Genomic DNA, 25,040 nt, shown 5'->3' on the forward strand with positions numbered 1-25,040 from the left:
AACAGCTGGTTTCCCTGGGTTGCGCGTCTCCTTCAATGCTTCTCTGCCTCGCTGAGGCTCGACCTATCTTTGCCTACCTGAAGGTACTGATCTAACCAACAGTATTGACTGAAGGAATAGTGCTAACTGACACTGAGACACAGAGAATGTGAACTTTTCCAGAAATGCAAAAAAAGAAAAAAAAAAGTTCAGTCTTAGTCTTACAAAAAAGAAATCCAGAAACTTGTGAACAGAGATGAAAAAATATAATTTGTGTGGTGTAAAAGTATCTTAGTTTCTGAGATACGTCCTGGAGTAAGAACATATTTTCCAGAGTGTCTCACTTATCAAACCAAGTCTGTAGTTGGGGCCTTGAATGGGGAGAGAAAGGAAACATTAAGATAAGCAGGAACAACCAACCAGTGTGGAATTGCTAATTCCAAAGTAATTCCAATATCTTTGGTCTGAAGATTTCAGAAGAAACTCATCTTCATTGCTTCCTTCTGCTTTGACCAAAATGTATATGAATGTTTTTAACCAAGTTATGTAACCAAACATCATTTGATTTATGGTGTCAAGAAGCACTCTTTTCCTGCATTGGTGCTTAACGGAATAACGTCATAAAGACATCAAATGCATGTTAAATAAATAAAAAGAATGCTTTATACTAAGATGTAAAAATTGTAATTGTGTTTGTTACGTTGTGTTGGTAGTGTGTAGCTTATTACCCATGAAGTGGTTTTTAGCATTAGAAACTATGGTCAGTATCATCCAGTATCAACAGAGAAATGTTAAGCGTGTGTGGGATACATTTATAGTTTTCTGCAGACTTTTGTGTTCCCAAAAGAATAAAGCTGAAGGGTCCCCATTTTCCCTGTAGACCTGTCATGGATGACATTTTTGTTTCAATCATAAATTTGCATTTATGTGTTTTTTTTTGTTGGACAGACTGCCAATCCAGTTTCCACCATCAAGTCAAATATGTGTAATCTGTATTTTTGCATATTATTTAATAAAAAAACAATAAACCATTTGAGACTACAATACTACATTTAAAAAAATAATAAAATTATGACCAAATCAGCAAATAGATACCAGTTTTAAAAAAAGGAAAACTGGTCTCTACACACAGAATTCAGGTTTACACAGTCGACTAGCTTGTTTAAAGAGCTTGGCCTGTACGTTGCAGGAAAATTCAAGAGGGTAAAAAACAAAGCCCATTCGCCGTTTCGAGGTATGCAAGAGTTTCAGATCCAGATCTAACGTCATAATTTTGCTCCGCAGGGAATAGACGACAAGAGAAAAAGATGGCTCCCACTCCAGAATCTAATGCATCCACATCCACTGTTGTGAGAGGTTTGGTTGAGAAAGGATGGGAGCAGAAGTGAAGTGTTGTTTGAGAAAGTCGAAGGACGACTGAGCTGCTGGGGTTCACTGGAACTGTGATTTGGCAAGTTGGGTTAGAGGCATGGCAACTTTACTGAAGTCCCAGTAAAGTTAGCAAAACCAAGGAAACGTTGCAACATCTGCAGTTCTCAGGCAATGGCCAGTCCATGACTGCTTGCACCTTTGCTGGGCCTGGTTTGAGATGTCCCTTTGGTAGCCCAACAATGTATCTTTCCTGTAGCCCAGCAAAGATACACTGTCAACATAAAATTTGCCTTTTAGAAACAACTTCTTGTGCAGCTGCTGCAGGACAAACCTTAAGTGATTTTATGTTCTGAGAGAGATCGTGAGAAAAATAAGATGTTATCCAGGTAGACAAACATGAAACAATTTATGAAATGCCAGACAACGTCATTAACTAGGGCCTGAAAAACAGCAGGTGTGTTAGTTAGTCCAAAGGGCATTACCAGGTGTTTGAAGTGTCTGTGATGGGTATTGAAGGCCATCTTCCACTAACCCCCTGCCTAATTCTCATCAAGTGACAGACAGATGTGGAGGAAGAGACAGAGTGAGATCCTTTCTGAAAACTTCAGCCAAATCACGATAAACAGTTTGGAACCCTGAACCAAACCCACCTGCGTTTTCAGGTGGGTTTGGTTCAGGGGCTGTAGAATCTGAAGGGAGAGTGGATTTTAAACAGTTCTTATGGAAAGACAGCCTCCATCCAGACTCATTTTGTTTCTCAGTTGATGTGCGGATTGTTGGGTCGTAACCAAGGGTGACCATGGACCAACAGGGTGATGGGGGCTTCAAATCATAGAAACTGATAGCTTTGGTGGGGTTATCCAACAGAGTGAGTGAGGTGGGTTTTGTTTTGTAAGTGATATCCTGGATTTAGTTTCCAAACACAGAGACACACAAACGAACACAGACAGAGGAAAAAATGGGAAAAGACAGACAGAAGACCCAATCATAGGGGAGAAGCCAAGGAGGACTGAGGGACCCTGACACCTCCACCTTTTTCTATTTCAGTACTTAACATTCTTTCGCTTTCTTTACTTTACTCCTGTCCTGACCTGACTGGAATACTGCAGTCATACTAGTGGTCTGCTATATAAGACGTTCTCTCTGACGCAGACCTATATCAACCACGGACACTGAGACAGGTAAGTAGCTACAGCACGTAATTAGACACATAGGCGAGTGTGTAAATGCACTTTTCAGTAATATAATGATGAAAAAAAACAAAGAAAAACAAAGAATTATTAATTTGCAAAAGGTTTGGAGAGAGAGATGTTACTGTCGTACTTTGGAAGTGACATCCAACATCCATTTAAAGTGACAGAAAGCATTTTAAAACTGATGTGGTTTCCTACAAGTCACAAAGGATCCGTTTCTTTGTGTTCAGTCAAGATGAAGTTGCTGCTTGTTGTTTCTGCTGTTCTGGCTGTAGCCAGCTGTGCCAGCATCTCTCTGGAAGATCTGGAGTTTCGCGCCTGGAAACTCAAGTTTGGTGAGACAGCAGACACTTTTTCTCCTCTTTTGTTTTTGTGTTTTTTCAGAAGCTTCTGATCATGTTTTGTGTTCTTTAAGACACTGTCCAAACCTCAAACTTGACTCATCCAGTTATGTAAAAGTTTATAAGATTCAAATCAAAGGAAATATGTTAGCGAATCAAAAAATTGTTCTGTTTCTCATAATTTCCTTTTCCAACTTGCAGAAAAGTCATATGACTCTGAGTCAGAGGAGGCTCACCGGAAGCAGATCTGGCTCAACAACCGCAAACATGTGCTAGTGCACAACATCTTGGCAGACCAGGGTTTGAAATCCTACCACCTTGGGATGACCCACTTTGCTGACATGGTATGTGTACAAAAAAGAGATCATTCAGATTTTACCCTTCACCAATTCAGTTGTTATCTGTCTTTTTTGATGCAATTAGCATGTGAGGATACAAAAAAACCAAACAACAACTTTGTTTGATAAAACCCCCATGAATGTCTTCCCTCTTTATCAGGAACATGAAGAGTACAAACAGCTGATTTCCCAAAGCTACCTTGGCTCCTTTAATGCTTCTCTGCCTCAGCGTGGCTCTAGCTTCTTTCGCCTGCCTGAAGGTACTGATCTGCCCGACACTGTTGACTGGAGGGATAAGGGATATGTCACTGAAGTCAAGGATCAGAAGATATGTGGCTCCTGCTGGGCCTTCAGTACAGTGAGTACATAAAATTTTGTGTTGTTTGGGCAACTTTGGGAAACCAAAACTGTTGCCTGGTTTGAAATCGACTCGTCCTTACTGAAGACTGGTGTACTGGAGAGTCAGCACTTCAGGAAGACAGGAAAGCTGGTGTCTCTGAGTGAGCAGCAGTTAATGGACTGCTCTCACAGCTTTGGCAACAATGGCTGCAAAGGAGGATCAGTGAAGCGGGCCTTTCAGTACATCCAAGCCAATGGAGGAATTGACACTGAGACATCCTACCCTTATGAGGCTAAGGTAAATAAATAGCAATATATCAAACACACACACACACACACACACACACACACACACACACACACACACACACACACACACACACACACACACACACACACACGCACCTGTTTCTTCTGTGATTTAAATCACAAACCTTGAATATATGCAGTCAGGTCTTTATCACCTGAATATCATCACATTGTAAATATCAGAATTATAAATGCAAATCAGCTCATTCAGACAGTGGTGTTAATAATGGCCATGCATGAAAGGCTGTACAGTACTGCCAAAACATATGGTAGCTCCAAGCCCTGTAAAACTCACAGCATGAGCTACTTTATTAACTTCTTTCAAAATCTATTTTTAACAGCTTTTGGAAAGCCTCTGTTTGCTAATATAAATATGTGACAGCAGTAGAAACTTATGATTGCATATGTTCTCTGTATTAGGGTCAACAATGCCATTACAAGCCTGATGGTATTGGTGCCAAATGCACTGGCTATGTTGAAGTGGAACCCAGTAATGAAGACGCCCTGAAGGAGGCTGTGGCCACTATCGGACCAATATCTGTTGGCATCGATGCTTCTCATAACTCATTCAGATTCTACCAATCAGGTGCAGACATTGAAAAAATATTTGTAAAGTGCAGAGAAACATTTTTAAATTGGAAAAGAAATGTGAAATGCTTCATTTGTTCTTTTGTTCAGTCTGATTGACATGTATTTGCAGGAGTGTATGATGAGCCCGACTGCAGCAAGACAGTGTTGAACCACGATGTGCTGGCTGTGGGTTATGGTACAGAAGATGGACATGACTACTGGTTGATCAAGAACAGGTATTTACTCCCATGTGATGCTCATATTTTAATTCATGCACTTCACTACTTCTAACATTCACTGAGTGCTGATACAAAAATATGTAAAGGCATCTTATTTATGCAGATCATTATTTCTCCACATGCTTTTGGACTGTTAGTGTGAACACTATTAATTTTTAGCTGCTAAATGTTGTTAAACTGTGTAATTTGTTTCTTTCTGCAGCTGGGGTCTCAGATGGGGAGACAAGGGATACATTAAGATGAGCAGGAACAAATCCAACCAGTGTGGGATTTCTTCTGATGCAACGTACCCTCTGGTCTGAAGAGGTCGGAAGAAACCTATCCTCAGTTGTTCCCTCTGATTTGACCAAAATTTAGTTTAAAGTTTTTAACCGTGTTATGTAACTAAACATAATTTTATTTGTCGGGTCAAGAACCTCTCTTTTCCTGCATCAGTGTTTAATGGAATAAATTCATAAATAAGACAAATACAAGTTAAAATAAATACATAAATTGTCAAACTGTGTTCTGTTCATCAATCCATCATCTAGACATAAATGTTTAGCACCTGTGGAATGCAGCTGCAGACTTTTGTGTTCCCCAGTTATTTTTGTGTTTTGTGACTCTTCGTATTATGACGGTTTAAGTTCAAGTTTTTAAAGTTTAGCACCTAGTTTAGTTCTTTCTATGTTTTTAAGTTTTCTTGTGTGTCTGTGAGGTTTCTCTTGTGTCTTTGTCTCACCTCTGTGTCACTTGTGAGAGACTGTTTTGTCCCTAGTGCTCTGTGTGTCTTAGTCATGTCGCTGTGCTTCATCTTCCTTCCCCTTTTCCCTTTTTCCTCTCCTCGTGTTTTATCTTTTGCTTTTCCCCATTTCTGTGTCGTGTACTTCCTGTTTTATTTTGACAGTCTTTCATCCCGTGTGCAGTGTATTTGATTTTGCTTCCCAGTCTCGTTAGGTCTAATTCATCCTAGCTATGTTCCCATGTGCCTCGTCTTCCCTAAAAGCTCAAAGAAAATGGAGCAGAGTGGATACTTTGATACTACTTGTTCATATTGTAACATAAGAAACTTTGCTCAACTCCTGTCTGGCTTAAAATGACTCATCCTTATTGCAGACTTACACATTGGAGGTTCAGAACTTCAGGAAGATTAGAGAGCTGGTGGCTTTAAGTAAGAAGCAGTTGGTTGATTCGTTAGCAACCATGGAAACAGTGGTGGCAATGACGGTTTGATGGACTGGGCCATTCAGTAGTGGTGTGAAATATTGATGCCTCTGACACAAGATATTTATGTTCTAGAATCAATTCTCATATTAAAATATTGATATTTTAGTCATTTGTGATAAATTTGTAATTTTTCATGAACTGAAAAACAGTGGAAAAGTAACTTTATTACTGGGATTCTGTAAATGATTGGTAGGAACTACTTCTTTTCCCACCTGTCATAGTGATACGCAAAATATCCTGTATAAATGTATCACAGCTCACTTAGTTGACAATAATGGGTGATTATAAGCAGAGCCATGTGTGGAGCTATTTCAGCTAAAACTAAAATAGTGCACATTTAACAATTGAGAAAACTGTAAAGGAAAAATAGAGACACATAAATGACCATTATATGGAAGGCTTGAGAAGACAGGATGGAGGCGTGAGGAAGGAATTACAGTAAACTCTATAGCTAGTAGAAAAACAGAACAAACCTTAATACGCTAAGAATACATAAAAGAAATATACACAATAAACAAACCAGGAATCAAACACAGAATATATAGGTAAACCAAATGAATAAACAAATTCAAAAATGCTGGGTAGCTGAGCCTCCACTGAGAAAAACGATTTATTATTATTCATCCATCCATCCATTCGCTTCCGCTTATCCTTTTCAGGGTCGCGGGGGGCGCTGGAGCCTATCCCAGCTGTCATAGGGCGAGAGGCGGGGTACACCCTGGACAGGTCGCCAGTCTGTCGCAGGGCCAACACACAGGGACAGACAACCATTCGCACTCACATTCACTCGCACATTCACACAATGGCAATTTGGATTTTCCAATTAACCTATCCCCTCAAGCTGCATGTCTTTGGACGGTGGGAGGAAGCCGGAGTACCCGGAGGGAACCCACGCAAACACGGGGAGAACATGCAAACTCCACACAGAAAGACCCCGGCCTGATGTTGGAATTGAACTCAGGACCTTCTTGCTGTGCGGCAACAGTGCTAACCACCATGCCACCGTGCTGCCCTTTATTATTATTATTATTATTATTATTATTATTATTATTATTATTATTATTATTATTATTATTATTATTATTATTATTATTATTATTATTATTATTATTATTATTGTTGTTGTTGTTGTTGTTGTTGTTGTTATGCGAGAGTAAAATGCTACTGAAATATATAAAATCAAAGGTTTATTTATTTTTAAAGTAAAGACAACCGAAACAACCCTCCATTTGTGCTAATGTTTGTCCACCAGAGGGCAGTCTGAAAGTCTAAGCAGAGGCATGTAAGGCGTAAATGAGCAATCAATGTGTTTACTTTAAAATTATTTTTCAGGCTCTTGATGCTCTCCACTGTACACTTGTAAAAGGCCAGAGCCTCCTCTGTAGGGAGGCATGTAAGGGTGGTAAGTAAGCATATACTTTAGCCTTTGCACACAATGTGCTTCAGCATTTTGCACACTTTTTGTTAAAGAAATAATGACATGGTGTAACATGTTATGTTTTGTAGCTCATATGAGGTTGTGGTTACCTCATTTTAAGAACACTGTAAAACCTTAAAATTTGAAAGGGGTTTTACCTGATCTTGACCACTCAGTATTCATGTCCATTCTCAGTGCTACATGTCGATGGGGTGGAAGGGCATTTATTCCTCCAGGACCTGAAGCTCAGTAAAGCACCCCACCAACAGCCAAACCCACCTGTTCTCTGATTGGATTGTTAAATTTGTGATTGTCATGACATAACTAATACCTAATCAGCTGAAAGGAAGAAAACTTTTGTTAAAAGAGTGACATCATGCAAACATCATGTGATCCTTCTCCAAATGTATAGCTCCACCTTTTACTGCACCTGAAATTCTTTCACTATGTTTTTGAACTGTTGTGAGTCACCAAACTGGAATACAACTATTATAGTTAGCCATATAGGAACTCTGTTTCTCTGATACAGAACTACAGTACCCAAGCCCGAACTGGCTTAACCTCAATCTTTGCAACATTTTGTGTGGTTTTCTGCAAGACAAAAGGATCTGTATTTTTCTGCTTGTCTTCAATCAAGATGAAGTTGCTTCTAGTTGTTACTGCTTTTTTGGCTGTGACCAGCTGTGCCAGCATCTCTCTTGGAGATCTGGAGTTTCATGCATGGAAGCTCAAGTTTGGTGAGACAGTAGACCCTTTTCTCCTCTTTTAGTTTAGCCTTGGGTGAAATGCTGTTGTTCATGTTTTGTGGTCTTTAAAATATGCTTAGTAAACCTCAAATTCTGAGAAAAAATGTGAACTAACCCTTACGTTTGCTTATAGAAAAGTTTAAAAGGAATAAAAGGGTATCTCTTACCAGAAATTCAATTTTTATTCTTTATTCATAATTCCTTTGTTCTCTTTATGATTTTTTCATTTTCCAACTGGCAGAAAAGTCCTATGACTCTCCATCAGAGGAGGCTCATCGGAAGCAGATCTGGCTCAACAACCGTGAATTTGTGCTAATTCACAACATATTAGCAGACCAGGGTTTCAAGTCATACCGCCTCGGTATGACCTACTTTGCTGACATGGTATGTACGGAAAAACATGTGCCAGTTATGTTTAATCCTTTTTAAAAACATTTAAATTTTGATTGCAAAAATGATATTTGAAAAGAAAAAAAAATGTCCTTCTTCATTATGTTATGTTATTATGTTGCTTTTATTATTCTACCATGTACAGTGTCCATGAGTGTTCTGAAAGGCGCTTTCAAATAAAATGTATTATTATTATTATTATTAGGAAAATGAGGAATACAAGCACCTGATTTCCCAGGGCTGCCTTGGTTCCCTCAATGTTTCCTTGCCTCACAATGGTTCTGCGTTTCTCCGGCTACCTGAAGATATTGATCTGCCCGACACTGTTGACTGGAGAGAAAAGGGATATGTCACTGATGTCAAGGATCAGAAGAAGTGTGGCTCCTGCTGGGCCTTCAGTGCAGTCAGTACATATAACTTAGTGTTCTCTACTTGTTGTAATTTGGCAAACGTTGCTCAACTTAATTATATTGTATAATCAGCTATATATTCTGGATTAAGATGAACTCATGTTTATTGCAGACTGGTGCACTGGAGGGTCAGCACTTCAGGAAGACAGGAAAATTGGTGTCTCTGAGTGAACAGCAGTTGGTGGACTGCTCTCGCAGCTTTGGGAACCACGGCTGCCAAGGAGGCTTGTCATACCAGGCTTTTCACTACATTATATACAATGGAGGAATTGACACTGAGGCGTCCTACCCTTATGAGGCTAGGGTAATTAGACAGCAATGTCTCAAAAACCTGCTGTCACACCAGATCTCCTAAAACAAAATCTTTGAACGTACATTTTCAGGTGTTCATTACCTGACTATGATCATCTTGCTAAATATCAAAGTTGAAACCGCCATGTGCTCATTCAGACGGTGGTAGTCATGATGGTTTCTGGCTAAAATATATAGTAGTTCCAAGACTTGTAAAGTAGTACTACTTACTACTTACTGTACTTCTTTCAAATACAATTCAATCTAGTATAGTAAATTATAGTAAATTATAACATATTTTCTCTCAATTAGGATGGACTATGCCGTTACAACCCCAATGCTATTGGTGCCAAATGCACTAGCTATGTTCATGTGAGTAACTCTGATGAAGCTGCACTGAAGTCTGCTGTGGCTACCTTTGGACCGATATCTGTGTCCATTGATGCTTCTCATCGATCGTTTCAACTCTACCATTCAGGTGCAGACATTGACACACTTTGGGGAAAGTACCAAGAAAAATATCTTCAAATAGAAAAAGAAATTGAAGGTGCTTAATTTATTCTTTATACCTGTAAGTCTGATTGACATGTATTTACAGGATTGTATGATGAGCCGGCCTGCAGCAGCACACGTTTGGGCCATGCTGTGCTGCTTGTAGGTTATGGTACTTTGACTGGACACGACTACTGGCTGGTCAAGAACAGGTAAATACCCACATGTGATGCTCATATTTTAATTCGTTCATTTCATTCTTTACAATATTCACTGAGAGGTGATACACAGATACGTATACATGAACATGAAGTGTGAGCTTTACAGTGGGGCAAAAAAGTATTTAGTCAGCCACCGATTGTGCAAGTTCCCCCACCTAAAATGATGACAGAGGTCAGTAATTTGCACCAGAGGTACACTTCAACTGTGAGAGACAGAATGTGAAAAAAAAATCCATGAATCCACATGGTAGGATTTGTAAAGAATTTATTCGTAAATCAGGGTGGAAAATAAGTATTTGGTCAATAACAAAAATACAACTCAATACTTTGTAACATAACCTTTGTTGGCAATAACAGAGGTCAAACGTTTACTATAGGTCTTTACCAGGTTTGCACACACAGTAGCTGGTATTTTGGCCCATTCCTCCATGCAGATCTTCTCGAGAGCAGTGATGTTTTGGGGCTGTCGCCGAGCAACACAGACTTTCAACTCCCGCCACAGATTTTCTATGGGGTTGAGGTCTGGAGACTGGCTAGGCCACTCCAGGACTTTCAAATGCTTCTTACGGAGCCACTCCTTTGTTGCCCGGGTGGTGTGTTTTGGATCATTGTCATGTTGGAAGACCCAGCCTCGTTTCATCTTCAAAGTTCTCACTGATGGAAGGAGGTTTTGGCTCAAAATCTCACGATACATGGCCCCATTCATTCTGTCCTTAACACGGATCAGTCGTCCTGTCCCCTTGGCAGAAAAACAGCCCCATAGCATGATGTTTCCACCCCCATGCTTCACAGTAGGTATGGTGTTCTTGGGATGCAACTCAGTATTCTTCGTCCTCCAAACACGACGAGTTGAGTTTATACCAAAAAGTTCTACTTTGGTTTCATCTGACCACATGACATTCTCCCAATCCTCTGCTGTATCATCCATGTGCTCTCTGGCAAACTTCAGACGGGCCTGGACATGCACTGGCTTCAGCAGCGGAACACGTCTGGCACTGCGGGATTTGATTCCCTGCCGTTGTAGTGTGTTACTGATGGTGACCTTTGTTACTTTGGTCCCAGCTCTCTGCAGGTCATTCACCAGGTCCCCCCGTGTGGTTCTGGGATCTTTGCTCACCGTTCTCATGATCATTTTGACCCCACGGGATGAGATCTTGCGTGGAGCCCCAGATCGTGGGAGATTATCAGTGGTCTTGTATGTCTTCCATTTTCTGATGATTGCTCCCACAGTTGATTTTTTCACACCAAGCTGCTTGCCTATTGTAGATTCACTCTTCCCAGTCTGGTGCAGGTCTACAATACTTTTCCTGGTGTCCTTCGAAAGCTCTTTGGTCTTGGCCATGGCGGAGCTTGGAGTCTGACTGTTTGAGGCTGTGGACAGGTGTCTTTTATACAGATGATGAGTTCAAACAGGTGCCATTCATACAGGTAACGAGTGGGGGACAGAAAAGCTTCTTACAGAAGATGTTTCAGGTCTGTGAGAGCCAGAGATTTTCCTTGTTTGAGGTGACCAAATACTTATTTTCCACCCTAATTTACGAATAAATTCTTTACAAATCCTACCATGTGAATTCATGGATTTTTTTTTCACATTCTGTCTCTCACAGTTGAAGTGTACCTCTGGTGCAAATTACTGACCTCTGTCATCATTTTAAGTGGGGGAACTTGCACAATCGGTGGCTGACTAAATACTTTTTTGCCCCACTGTAGCTGCTAAATGTTGTTAATTTGTTTCTTTCTGTAGCTGGGGACTTGGATGGGGAGAGATGGGATACATTAAGATGAGCAGGAACAAGTACAACCAGTGTGGGATTGCCACTCGAGGAATCTGCCCTCTGGTCTAATGAGGTGGGAGTAAACGCATCCTCATTTTGTCCTTATTTGACAAACAATTACTTAAAATACCATTTAAGCATATGTAACTTCTGATAATCAAACGGTATGTTTTTACAGTACACTACAGCTTACTATAGGATCGTGGTTATGGGTATTAGTTTTTTAGTTTTATCTAAATTAACTGAGTTATAAGACAGTATCTTTTTTATGGTGTCAACCAGTCTCTCTTTTCCCAAAACTGCAATTCACATTGAGATATAAACATTTACATTTGCGTTTTTACTGTAGTGGTGGGTATGACTTAATAACCATCTTGTGATGTTACCATTAGAACTATTAATCCGTTGATCAATCAGCTTTATTCAGAAAGAGAACCTCAGCCCTTGTGGGATGCATTTCTATCCAGTTTTCTGCAGATTTTTGTGTTTAATCCAGAATAAAGCAGATTTACTGAATATCTGCTGGCTTTTTCTGTAGAGTTGTCAGTGACAGTTTTGTTTCATTTAGAAATGTTTAAATACTTATTAATACCAATGAAATGATATTGCTGAATAATGCACCTTTTGCTGTTCCTTCCTTATCAGGTGTGTGAGTGGGTGGATTTACTATGTTAACAATATTAAATCATTGGTAAAATGTATCAGTCAAATCAAATTATGTACTGCTGATACATTTCTCTAAAATCCATGTGGGTTTTCAACATTTATTTGGTATTTCATGGATTCCAATTGAGTTCCCATTGGCTCAACTTTGAGAGTCACCAATATGTATAAATAGCATATCATTACACTTAAGCAAATTAATTACATGCTGTTTGTTGTGGAAAATAAAACCAAACTGATTTTCTGGGATTTATTGAAAGAATCCATCACTCCAGCACAAACAAGGCTCATACCATGATTTTAAGTTGTTTTAAGATGTAAATCAGTCAGATTTGACCCAAACACGACAGGAAGGTTAAAGCTTCTGTTAAAATGTTCAGCAATGCTTGATTTAATCTTGCTTGATGTTGAGAAATGTGTGATATATCGTGCCATTAACCATTGAAAATGTTTATTAAAAAACTCCTTACCTTCACCTGTCCCTCCCTCAGAATATCCTCAAGCGCTGATGCAATAGCTGATTCTGTCTGTTTTCGGAGGGAGAAACATTTCGTCGCTCATCCAAGTGACTTCTTGGAAAAGTCACTATAACAAGTATGATTCAATGCAGAGAGGTCTATTAACACATAGTGAGTGAAAAAGGTGACTGAAAAGCAATGCATCATGGGAGTCCCCCAGCAGCCTACCCCTATTGCAGCATTACTAAGGAAGGATTCAGGGTCACCTGATCCATCCTTAGCTTTATGATTTAGCAAAAAGGAAAGTTTTAAGCCCAATCTTTAAAGTAGAGACAGTGTCTGTGTCCCGAGTCCAAACTGGAAGCTCGTTCCACAGAAGAGTGGCCTAGGAATATTCAGACCTCAGTCAGGCGCAAGAAATGTTTCTCCTTTATAAAGTTTTATTACACAAAATTAAACGGTTATAATTTTAGCACCATGGAGAGTGCACATAAATTTCACTGTATTTACTGTGCTCTAATGCAAGACTGTTTTTAGTGGTGGACACAAATTCAACTGCATGCACTTTCACACTGCATGAGATAAAGATTACAGACACATGTACACACGCGATTTTTCTTGATTTAGTAAATCTGGGTCTTAATAGTGTAACCACTTATTTCAGTTGAGACCTGCTGAATAAAACTTTCATTTTGCAAACTATTGTGCTTGGCTTCTTCTGGTTGTAATATTCTTACCTCAACTGTTAGCCTTTGTTTGGGAGCTAATCTAATATCTGCCCACATACCATTCAACATTAACTCTAAATGCACCTCAGAGTTCTGCATAAATGACTTAATACCAAAGAAGACCTTCCACCTGACCTCCACTTTTCTAGAGATGCAGTCCACTTGTTCAGAACATGGCATCATTTGTATTAAACCATTATGTACTAATTTGAAAAAAAATGTTTGTTAGATTGTTAAATGTTTGTTTAAACAAAACAATCAGTATGTGATTGCATTTATTGAAACCTAGTTGAAAGGCTTTGTTACATTCCCCAAACCTTGTTCATGAAGCTCAGCAACTTAAGAAGTTCACCTTCTTTGGTGGGAAAATGGGTTTGACTGTGCATGTTTATTATGTCCTCAATCCCTTAATAACTCATATACAGTTCGTCTGGTCAGTTAATGTGTTAGAGTCCAACTTAAACACTGTGCAGTTTCCAGTTATTCGCTACATATGACCATGTCTACATGCCATAGTGTTTTTATTATCATTTATTTTCAAAAAACGAACAGACAGAATAGGGCAGGACAGGTTGGTTTCAACCTGAAGTTCACTGAACATGTAATTCTGGAAATTGAGGACAAAAATGTGTGGATGACAGTAACGGCAATAACAGTCTTTACACTGAAACATGTTTGACAGGTTGCACTGGTTTATTCAGAAGTTAAAGTTCAGTTTACGAACTTTGCATAGTTCAGCCGCTTCTTTTCTTCCTCTGCTCATCACTCAGTTATACAGGCATAATAAATGATATGAGTAATCAAAGTGATCAAGGTTCAGCCTTTTTTATATTGGTTTGCATATCGTTCTCAGCTGCTAATGTTTTCTTTAGTGTCTAAAACCTTTAATTTGATTATCTTTAAAAATCAATCTGACATTTGCTCGTCATCACTACAGGTACACATAAAATAAAGGGATATAGTTTGTTGTCGTTTGTATTCTTTTTTTTTTTTAATAGATGAAGAATAGAAATTAAGACAAAAACTTCTTCTCTTTAACCTTTGTCACACATTCTTAATGAGATTTTCCAAGCTAAGGTGACAAGTTAGTTTAAATTACAAACAGGACCTGTGGATTCAAAAATATGTGATTACTGCCTGGGGCTACAGTTGTAGCCACAGGTGCCCTGGGGCAGACTGACAGAAGCGAGGCTGCCATATCGCGCCATCGGCCCCTCTGGCCAACACCAGTAGGCAAGTAGGGTAAAGTGTCTTGCCCAAGGACACAACGACCAGGCCAGAGAGCCCAGGGATCGAACCGGCGACCTTCCGGTTACAGATGCGATTCCCAACCCCCTGAGCCACGGTCGCCCTTTGGTTGTTCGTCCTGTAATTGGAAGGTTGCCGGTTCGAGCCCCGGCTCGGACAGTCTCGGTCGTTGTGTCCTTGGGAAAGACACTTCACCTACCGCCTACTGGTGTTGGCCAGAGGGGCCGATGGCGCGATATGGCAGCCTCGCTTCTGTCAGCCTGCCCCAGGGCAGCTGTGGCTACAACTGCAGCTTGCCTTCACCAGTGTATGAATGTGAGAGTCAATGAATAGTGGAATTGTAAAGCGCTTTTCGGGGTCCCGAAATGCAATCCATTATTACTAAAAAATTTTCCATGAAATATTAACTTCATTTGCTTCATCAGAATCGATAGTCTGTAATGTTTTATGGATTTTAAATCAAATAAAATGTTGGATGAGTAGTATTCTGTCCAACTAAAAAAATGTAAACTCTGATCCAAATTAGACTGTGACTGAGCAGTCATAGCTTAACAGAATGTACAGCAGTGGGTTCAAGTACATTTAATTCTCAGCACCTTGCAGAGAAATACACCCTAAAGACTTCTTTTGGAAGGAAGCATTAGCTGTTTCAAAACCCTGATTCTGCATTGTGGCTGAATTTTTGAGAATTAAATAATGGCTTGGTGTAATATGTCACGCTTTGTAGTTTATGCAAAGGTTTAATTTACCTAATTTTAAGCCCTTTTTAAAACCTTAGAATTTAAAGTGGGTATTCTTCCTGTTTTAATATGACTGTAAAGAACGAGTTTATGTTTGACATAATGTGAAATGCCTTCAACAACAAGGTGAAGTTCAATGATTTTGTGTTGTTCAAAGTTTACATGAAAATCCCAGGCAGTTAATTGCAGTGGCCCATGATCACTTGGTCACTTTTCAATCCACTGGCATGAGTGAAGCTGGTGTTGCTCTTGTCAGAAATGATCACAGTCTGTAGAAACAATCTGACAAGAAATACAAGGGGACATCACAAGAGGGCGCCAGAGGTGGCTCAACAGACATAACCAGTATTCAGTATTTCAAAAAAAATGTGAATGTGTGACACTCAAGAGATCATGAGAAGTGTATGAAAGAGCTGAGAGGAGAGGCTTGCTTGATAAACTGGAAATTTTATGTTTTCTCCGTATGCACTAGTTCAATATAACTGATATTAGATGCATTGTGTGACTGGTGATCAATTAATCAAGATTCAAGAGGTTAAATTTTTTTCTAAGACATGATGTAACATCCATCCATCCATTCGCTTCCGCTTATCCTTTTCAGGGTCACGGGGGGCGCTGGAGCCTATCCCAGCTGTCATAGGGCGAGAGGTGGGGTACACCCTGGACAGGTCACCAGTCTGTCGCAGGGCTAACACATAGAGACACAGACAACCAGTCGCACTCACACCTATGGGCAATTTGGATTAATCAATTAACCTATCCCCACAAACTGCATGTGGGAGGAAGCCGGAGTACCCGGAGGGAACCCACGCAAACACGAAGAACATGCAAACTCCACACAGAAAGACCCCTGCCTGATGGTGGAATTGAACTCAGGACCTTCCTGCTGTGCAGCAACAGTGCTAACTACCGTGCCGCCGTGCTGCCCCATGATGTAACATGAGAAGGAAAAATTAAATAAGTCCACAGTGACACAGCACTACAACAACCTAAACAACTGACAACTAAATCACAAAAAAAATGTGTATAATGGAATTCAAAATTTAGAAATAATGAACAAAAAGCTACCAGTGATATGAATAAGATAAGAGCCCATGCAGATATATGTAGATGTAGACATTCGAGGTTACTGCACATAGTGAGTCCCTGGTGTTTGTGTATTTGTATGAGAAAGGTCTTTAGTGTGTGGCAGAGTTTGCTTCTGGGAAGACACTTAGACTTGTTGTCAGGAGTTGTGGGGGGTGTTAAAATCTCCCAATTCTTTTAATCTTTGGGCTGAAGGAAGGACAATACTCGGTGTATAAATGCTCAATCAACAATCATTTATTTCCATACAATGAGCATAAACCATCCGGATGGGGAGACATGCATGCAGAGGGTCACAGCAAATCTCAAAATGGTGACGGGTTACTCAGCTTCTTATAGCCTCTATATAGCCTAAACATTCACATTCTTTCTCTGTTATGGCGCCTATGTTATGACCTCGGCTCCCTGTCTTTCTGCTCTCCGCAAAGGTGGGGGTATGGAATGTGGTCTGCCTCCTCCACCATCGGCACAGGGTCCCTTGCACACAACACTCTCTCCATGATTCAGCAGCATGAAATGCCAAGAAACAGTGCAACACATTCACAGCAGATCAAGGGTACAGGGTAATGCACACCTGTCTAACAAATCCAAAAATGGTCACATTCCTTTAACCCAAAAATATAATGGAAACTAAGCTACATACACAGCACACAATCTAGACTAAAGGACACTATATGACCCACAGCAGTCAACACAATTCAACCACTTTAACCACAGACACAAGACAACATGATAACAGAATAATCTCACAGGGGAAATGGAACTGCCAACCACAGTCCTCCGTGTCCCTGGCAAGCCTGAAAGGGAAAAAAAACACTTTTGTTTGTATTTTTATGTATTTCTAATTAATAAAAAAATAACTACATTACCTGAATAAATTGGCAGAGGACCTTGGATGCTGGTTTCGCCACTTACAAGTAATGGGAAAAATGTTTGTCCACCTCTTAGTTGGACTCCTCTTTACAGCACAGCTAATTTGTTCAGTGAAGGTGGTTGGTAATGTGAAGTTTGACCTATATATTTCTTTATCTATCATTATGATTCAGGAATGAATGGCATCAAATGTATTTAGGTAAAAGGTAGTTAGATTCTCAAAATCTCACATCTCAAAAGAGGAAAAGACATTTTCACTGTAAAATTCTAATTTTAGAGTAGTGATATTAAGAGAGTGTTTGTAAGCAGACCAACAGGAGAAATATACCACTGCCTTTCAAGATGTTGGTCACAATATATTTAAGTCTAGGACTGTGTGTGTCACTTAGCCCAGAAACACCTGCAAAAACTACTTCAGACAAAAGAAGACCAGGAAATGCTGACTGTCATGAAGGTTCCTCCACCTAATTACTTCAGTGAACAACTGTGAGAGGTGTAAAAAGCCAGACGTTCTGTGAAATCTTAACATTTTCAAATCCTGCAACAAACTGCTGAGAAGCTGAGCATGCCCTCGTGATGATTCATGACACTTAAGTTCCTCATTCTTGCTGAGGCTGCATAAAACACTTCCTTAAATAAGCGGCGTCGTGCGATCATCCTCTTGATGTATAGCTCCACCTTTTTCTATTTCAGTGCCTGGCATTCCTTATCTTCCTTCAAGAGCTGCCCCCCCCACCCCCCAGCTCTGCTGACTGACCTGTATGAAGCAATCATAACAGGTAGTCATAGGTAACATGAAGAAGCCCTGAAGGAGGCTGTGGTCATCATTAGACCGGTTTCTGTGGCCATTGGTGCTTCTCATGAGTCCTTCCAATTCTACCAATCAGGTACAATCATTAAAACACTTTTGAAAGTATCTTCAAATAAAACAAGAAATTTTTTTTTTCTTGTTATTTTAAACCCATCAGTCACCATCACTCACCCCTAACTAACATGTATTTTAAGGTATGTACGATGAAGCAGCACCGATTTGGACCGTGGTGTGCTCACTGTGGGTTACGGTTCTTACAAAGGACATGACTCCCGGCTGATCAAGAACAGCTAAATACCGACATTTTTTAATTCATGCACTTCATTCCTGCTAACATTCGCCAAGTGCTGATACACAGCTACAAAAGGCATCTTTTGTTAATCAGATTGTTATGTCTTCACATGAGGTTAATGTGAACACAGCTGAGTTTTAGCTGCTGAATGCTGTTCATTTGTTTCTTTCTGGGGCAGTGGGGTCTTGGATGGGGAGAGATGGGCTACATTAGGATGAGCAGGAACAATTTCAATTGTTCTGGGCTTATTTCCAAGTTACCCTTTGATCTGAACAGATGGAAATAAGGGGCAGGGGGCATATAATTTACTTAAAAATCAAATGATCTTTTTTAAGTTTTATTTCTGGTTCGGTTTCTGGTGTTTTGTTTGTGTTTAATGGACTAACCTTATAATGACTGCAAACACATGTAAATAAATAAATGTTTGACACTAAGATGTAAACATTTACTTTTGTGTGTTTTACTTTGTTGGTGGTGCGTGGCTTAATAACCATGCAGTGGAATTTAGATTTAGAATCTGTTGTCTGTTGGTCAATCCAAAGATTTTTACAAATCAGATTAGCTGATTAGCCCCAAGCTTTTAGTGTAGAGTCTGCATGGATTACATTTTAGTTTCATTGAAGAGCAAATTTGGTGGACTCTGTGTCTATCACTCTCTATTTTTTTTAAATGACTAAAGATGCAAAAGCATGCCTGTTAAAAAAAGCTGGAAAAGCTGCTAATAATAACAAACACTCCAATCTGTGGTTAAAGTAGAAATGCGGAGTACAAGTCATGCGCAAAGCAAACATCTTGACATTATTTTGGGTTCATAAGCTAGTTTGAGTCAACATAAATAATTCTAAATAAACCATTTATGTTGTCCAAAAGTCTGATGTTTCAGAAGCAGTCTCAAATACTTCCTGCTTCTATGGCCTTTGGTTTGCAAACATTAGATGAAAGATATAAACTGAAAACTTTTGTAGATGAATGTCTCCTCTCTGGATTCTCCTGTCTGAATTTAACGTTTTGTGCTTCCTCAGTTACAGTTTTACTTCCTTCAGCATGTTGTGATTTGAATTTTTTTTTTTTTTTTTTACATTCATTGATCACATGCAGGAAAGGACAGAGACATAAAACTGAAAGGCGATGTGGACATATAACACCGTAATGGAGGCTAAGTCTGGCTGACTGTTATGTAAAAAAGACAATAGAAATTTAAAGCAGCCAACTGTCAAGTGTGCAAAGTTAAATAGTCATAATCAAGCATAATTTGACGAGCCTGAGCTTGTCGAGCACAGCTAATACGCTTTTTTCCCTTTTACTTACTTCTGAAAAGAAAACCTAATTTCTGCTGTTCAATGGGCTCCTGAACAAATTTAAACTTTTTAAAATTATGCAAAATGCAAAACGCTTAGCCGTGTCTCTAATAAAACTGCTGTAACTTCAGAGGTAATGTTCATATGTTAATTGATGGTTTTCTTTCATTTTTGATGTACTGCAGAATATTTTTATAAAATCCCAAGCCAGGAAAATCATCTTCATGTTTTTCTGTGTTTTATCCTCAGCTACTTTGACACAAAGGCATCTGCTGTGATGCTCACACCTTTGATAAAGTCTTGCGTGTGTCAGCTTCCTTTTTATAGATACAAAAATATGTAAATGTACTGATCTGAATTATAATATTTCTGACTGTCTGAGGCAAAATTTCCCATATTCAAATCGAATTGAATCAAATCGAATCGAACTGAATTGAATTGTGGATCGAATCGATTCAGGACCTTCAACACACCTGAATCAAATGATTACTTCATTACCAGGCCTCTGGAGAACTTCAAGACATGTTGAGGAGGTAATTTAGCCATTTGAATCAGCTGTGATGGATCAAGGACACATCTAAATCTGCAGCACACCGGCCCTCGAGGCCTGGAGTTGGACACCACTGGTCTAGGTTACGCATTCTTGTGTCAGGTTCCTTTTGTGTCTCCTGTGAGAGTCTGTGTATGTTCTTTAAGTTTTGTCCGTGTCTCCCTTTTCTGTTCCCATGTTTCATTCCATGTCTCCCTTGTCTGAGTTGTGCATGTTCTCCCCAGCCCGTCATCTCCCTCTCCCTCTGTGTCCCTCACTCCGCGTCCCAGTTATGTCATTGTTTTCCTCTCCCAGTTCCGTTTCCACGTCTGTTCCTTGGTCCCAGTGTCAAGACTATGTGTCTTAATCTGCATGTTTCCTGTTTTATTTTGACAGTCTCTCATCTTGTGTTCAGTGTGTTCTGTTTTAATTCCTTTGTCTCGTTACGCCTTAACTCGTTCCAGCTGTGTTCCCTGTGTGTTTCCACTTCCCTCATCACCTTCATGTGCATTTATTGTGTGAGTTTCCCTTTGTTCATTGTCAAGATCGTCGGTTAACCTTCCCTGTGTTTCTATGGTCCATGTGTTCGGGGATTTCATGTTTCATGCACTTATTTTCCCAGTTCAAGTTTTATGTTAGTTTCTTCCTTCCTTTTTCCTTTCTTTTGGTTTATGTTTTCGTTTTCAGCGACAAGAAGTGCTCGCTTTTCGTTAAAGTTTAATTCTGCCTCACTCATCTGCATCTGGTTACACACACCACAACCTCCACACAATCTGCGGCCTGGATTGTGACACTATTAGAGTGTTTTTTATTAACATTTATTTTCAAAAAGTGGAACAGGACAGAGACATTTATTTTCTTTCTTCATACATGTTGGTTGATTAGAAATTCAATAACAGTGTAATTCTGAGAACTGAGAAGGGAAAGAAATGGATGACAGTAATGGCAAAAACAGTCAAAACATGTTTGACAAGCTGCACTGGTTTAATCACAAGTTAAATTTTCCGTCAAAGTTCTTCCTCTGCTCGTGCTTTATGTTTAAAATCACTCAGTTATACAGACATAATAAATGATATGAGTATTCAGAGTGATCACGGTTCAGCCTTTTATGTTGTGCATATCGTTTTCAGCTGCTTATGTTTTCTTATACCACAGCCTTTTTTGCTCATATGAATAGATGATGGTGACAATATATATAAGTCTAGAACTGTTTTGTCACTGAGCTCAGAAACACATGCAAAACAAAGAAGACCAGGAAATGCTGATTATCATGAAGGTTCCTCCACCTAATCACCTCATCAATACTTCAGTGAACAACTGTGAGAGGTGTAAAAAACATTACATTATAACAGGATTGGACCAAAAGAGGCGAAACTGAATATGCCAATGGAAGATCAAGCAGAGGTATCTATGCCACATTTCAATAGGGGAAAAGACATTTTCAATGAATAAAATCAAATTTCAGAGTAGTGGCATTTAGAGAATAGTGTTTTTAAGTAGACCAACGGGAGAATATACCACAGCCTTTTTTGTCCGTTTGAATAGTCACAATATATATCAGTCTAGGACTGTTTTGTCACTGAGCCCAGAAACACCTGCAAAAACTTTGTGAGACCAAAGAAGACCAAGAAATGCTGATTGTCATGAAGGGTCCTCCACCTAATCACTTCAGTGAACAACTGTGAGAGGTGTAAAAAGCCAGACATTCTGTGAAATCTTAACATTGTCAAATCCTGCAACAAGCTACTGAAACGCTGATCATGTCCTCCTGATGATTCATGACACTTAAGTTCCTTGTTTTTGCTGAGGCTGAATAAAACGTTTTCTTAAATTTGTGGCACTGTGCGATCCTCCTCTTAATGTATAGCTCCACCTTTTTCTATTTCAGTGCCTAACATTCCTTCTCTTCTTTGAAGAGCTGCTGAAAAACACCTGACTGACTGGTATGAAGTAATCATAACAGGTAGTCAGGTAAATAAAAACACCTCTCTGACACAGAGCTGTATCTCACACAGGTGGTTATTCTTCAGTCTTCACAACAGACAAAGACAACGAGACAGGTAAGTAGCTGCAGCACAGATGATAACACATAGACAGGTCCAAATACACTTTCAGTAATGCAAAGATTCATTATTTCGAGAAAGAATTACAGGAAGAGATTAAAAAGAAACTGGAACTGAGACAGAGCACAAAGTATGGTAGTATGAAAATGACATCCAGCATTTTGACAGAAAATATTTTAATGCTGATGTGAAAAAGATCAGAAAATGCCTGTGTGGTTTCCTGTAAGTCACAAAGGATTTCTGTCTTTTTCCGTTTGTGTTCAGTCAAGATGAAGTTGCTGCTTGTTGTTTCTGCTGTTCTGGCTGTATCCAGCTGTGCCAGCATCTCTCTGGAAGATCTGGAGTTTCACGCCTGGAAGCTCAAGTTTGGTGAGACAGCAGACTCTTTCTCTACTCTTATATTGAAGGTTTATGTCAGAAGCTACTGATCATGCTTTGTGGTTTTTACAATAATGTCTCAAATGAAAGAAAACCTTTTAGCTTAAATTAAAATTTTATTCATTAATGATCGATTACACGTGATTTTCTTTTATTCTGTTTCTGATATTTCACTTTTCCGACTGACAGGAAAATCCTACGATTCTCCATCAGAGGAGAGTCACCGTAAGCAGATCTGGCTCACCAACCGCAAACTTGTGCTAATGCACAACATCTTGGCTGATCAGGGCTTCAAATCCTACCGGCTTGGTATGACCTACTTTGCTGACATGGTATGTGTAGAAACAGAAGCCAGTCAGGTTTCAGAATGACACATCAAAGTTCATTACTAGAATAGCCATGAGTAATTTTGGTTACAATTTGCATACAGCGGCTTTAAAAATTACAGTTAAACCCCAATAATTTTGTTCTTCTTTATCAGGAAAATGAAGAGTATAAACAGCTGGTTTCCCGGGGCTGCCTTGGATCTTTCAATGCTTCTCTGCCTCGCCGTGGCTCTACCTTCCTTCGCTTGCCTGAAGGTATTGATCTGCCCGACACTGTTGACTGGAGGGATAAGGGATATGTCACTGGTGTCAAGGATCAGAAGCAGTGTGGCTCCTGCTGGGCCTTCAGTGCAGTGAGTATATTGGAATCAGTCTTCCTACTGTTATAAAGCGGGAAACTTTGCTCGACTGTTGCCTTTTTAAAAACTGACTCATTCTTGTTGCAGACTGGTGCACTGGAGGGTCAGCACTTCAGGAAGACAGGAACGCTGGTGTCTCTGAGTGAGCAGCAGTTGGTCGACTGCTCTGGCTCATATGGAAACATGGGCTGCAATGGAGGCTGGATGGACTCTGCTTTCCAGTACATCGAAGCCAATGGAGGAATTGACACTGAGGCATCCTACCCTTATGAGGCTGAGGTAAATCGACAGCAGTATGTCAAAACCATATCACACCAAATCTCTTGTTGATGTAAATAATTTCTCAATTAGGACCGGATCTGTCGCTATAACCCTGCAAGTGTTGGTGCCACATGCAGCGGCTATGTTGATGTGAGTAAATTTAATGAAGAAGCCCTGAAGGAGGCTGTGGCCACCATCGGACCGGTTTCTGTGGCAATTGATGCTTCTCAGATGTCATTCCAGTTCTATACATCAGGTGCAGACATTGAAACACTGTTTTGGAAGATTTCTTCAAATAGTACAAGAACTGAGAAGTGTTTTATTTGTTCTTTACACCTGTCAGTCTAATTCACCTGTATTTAAAGGAGTGTATGATGAACCTGGGTGCAGCAGCCTAGAATTGGACCATGGTGTGCTGGCTGTGGGTTATGGTACTGAGAATGGACATGACTACTGGCTGGTCAAGAACAGGTAAATACCCACAGGTGACGGTCATATTTGAATTCATGCACTTCATTCCTGCTAACATTCACTGAGTGCTGATGCACAGCTGCATATAAAGGCATCTTATTTGTGGTTTCACAGCGTAATACGGATCATTATGTCGCTGCATGCTGTTCAACTATTAGTGTGAACATAACTGAGTTTTACCTGCTAAATGTTGTTATTTTCTGTCTTTCTGTAGCTGGGGTCTTGGATGGGGACAGATGGGATACATTAAGATGAGCAGGAACAAACTCAACCAGTGTGGGATTGCTAGTGCAGCAAGCTACCCTCTGGTCTGAAGTGGTGGAAACAAACTCAGCTACATTTGTTTTTCCATTTGAACAAAATGTACTCATGTTAATCTTAAACCTTTGTTTACATAATCCGAAATATATGTGAACATTTAAGATTTATTCAATCCAGGTTAGTGTTAGTCTAGGATTTTCTTCAATGTGGTCGAAATATATAATTTTACGTCCAAAAAGTAAATAAACTGAGATGCAAACATTTACTTTTGTCTGTTTCACTTTGTTGCTCGTGTGTAGCTTAATAAGTGGATCAGTCCACTGTGAGGACAGATTTTATGTTTCCAAGAGAACAAAGATGACTGAGTAACCCCCAGTTTCTCCTCTAGATGGATGATATTTTTGTTTAATTGAGACACATATTGACAATAGTTATTGCATAATTGACATTAAATGATACAATAGTATGCAAAACATTAAGTGATGCACATTTGGCTGTTCCTTTTCAGAACCAAAGTTAGTACATGTTAAAGGTCGGTCATGACAGGCCATTAAGAGATTTAAAAACA

At 39.6% G+C, this 25,040-nt stretch overlaps 1 protein-coding gene across 1 annotated transcript; it reads left to right on the forward strand.

Annotated features, from left to right (window-relative positions):
• The first annotated feature begins 2,522 nt into the window (after nt 1–2,522).
• Nucleotides 2,523–24,737, forward strand: LOC309696235 (uncharacterized protein). The gene is made up of 26 exons (XM_082517387.1): nt 2,523–2,531; nt 2,774–2,878; nt 3,086–3,228; nt 3,383–3,580; nt 3,668–3,859; nt 4,291–4,456; nt 4,571–4,676; nt 4,882–4,975; nt 5,775–5,885; nt 7,802–8,039; nt 8,290–8,432; nt 8,644–8,841; nt 8,961–9,152; nt 9,452–9,617; nt 9,738–9,843; nt 11,597–11,694; nt 20,414–20,494; nt 20,818–20,871; nt 22,369–22,413; nt 22,681–22,785; nt 22,984–23,126; nt 23,276–23,473; nt 23,567–23,758; nt 23,831–23,996; nt 24,106–24,211; nt 24,426–24,737. Exons 2-26 carry the CDS (start codon nt 2,779–2,781, stop codon nt 24,523–24,525), a joined length of 3,441 nt encoding a protein of 1,146 aa, XP_082373513.1. The 5' UTR covers nt 2,523–2,531; nt 2,774–2,778; the 3' UTR covers nt 24,526–24,737.
• The last annotated feature ends 303 nt before the right edge of the window (nt 24,738–25,040 follow it).

This window comes from Aulonocara stuartgranti (assembly GCF_965226115.1).
Source record: "Aulonocara stuartgranti genome assembly, chromosome: 19".
NCBI classification, from domain to species: domain Eukaryota; kingdom Metazoa; phylum Chordata; class Actinopteri; order Cichliformes; family Cichlidae; genus Aulonocara; species Aulonocara stuartgranti.

What these genes read in the sequence shown, in the direction of transcription:
- LOC309696235 (XM_082517387.1), top strand. Translation starts at nt 2,779, where the DNA reads ATGAAGTTGCTGCTTGTTGTTTCTGCTGTTCTGGCTGTAGCCAGCTGT. An exon ending in CCTACCCTTATGAGGCTAAG is followed by an intron (nt 3,860 to 4,290) that starts GTAAATAAATAG and finishes TCTCTGTATTAG; the next exon opens with GGTCAACAATGCCATTACAA. An exon ending in TGACCTACTTTGCTGACATG is followed by an intron (nt 23,127 to 23,275) that starts GTATGTGTAGAA and finishes CTTCTTTATCAG; the next exon opens with GAAAATGAAGAGTATAAACA.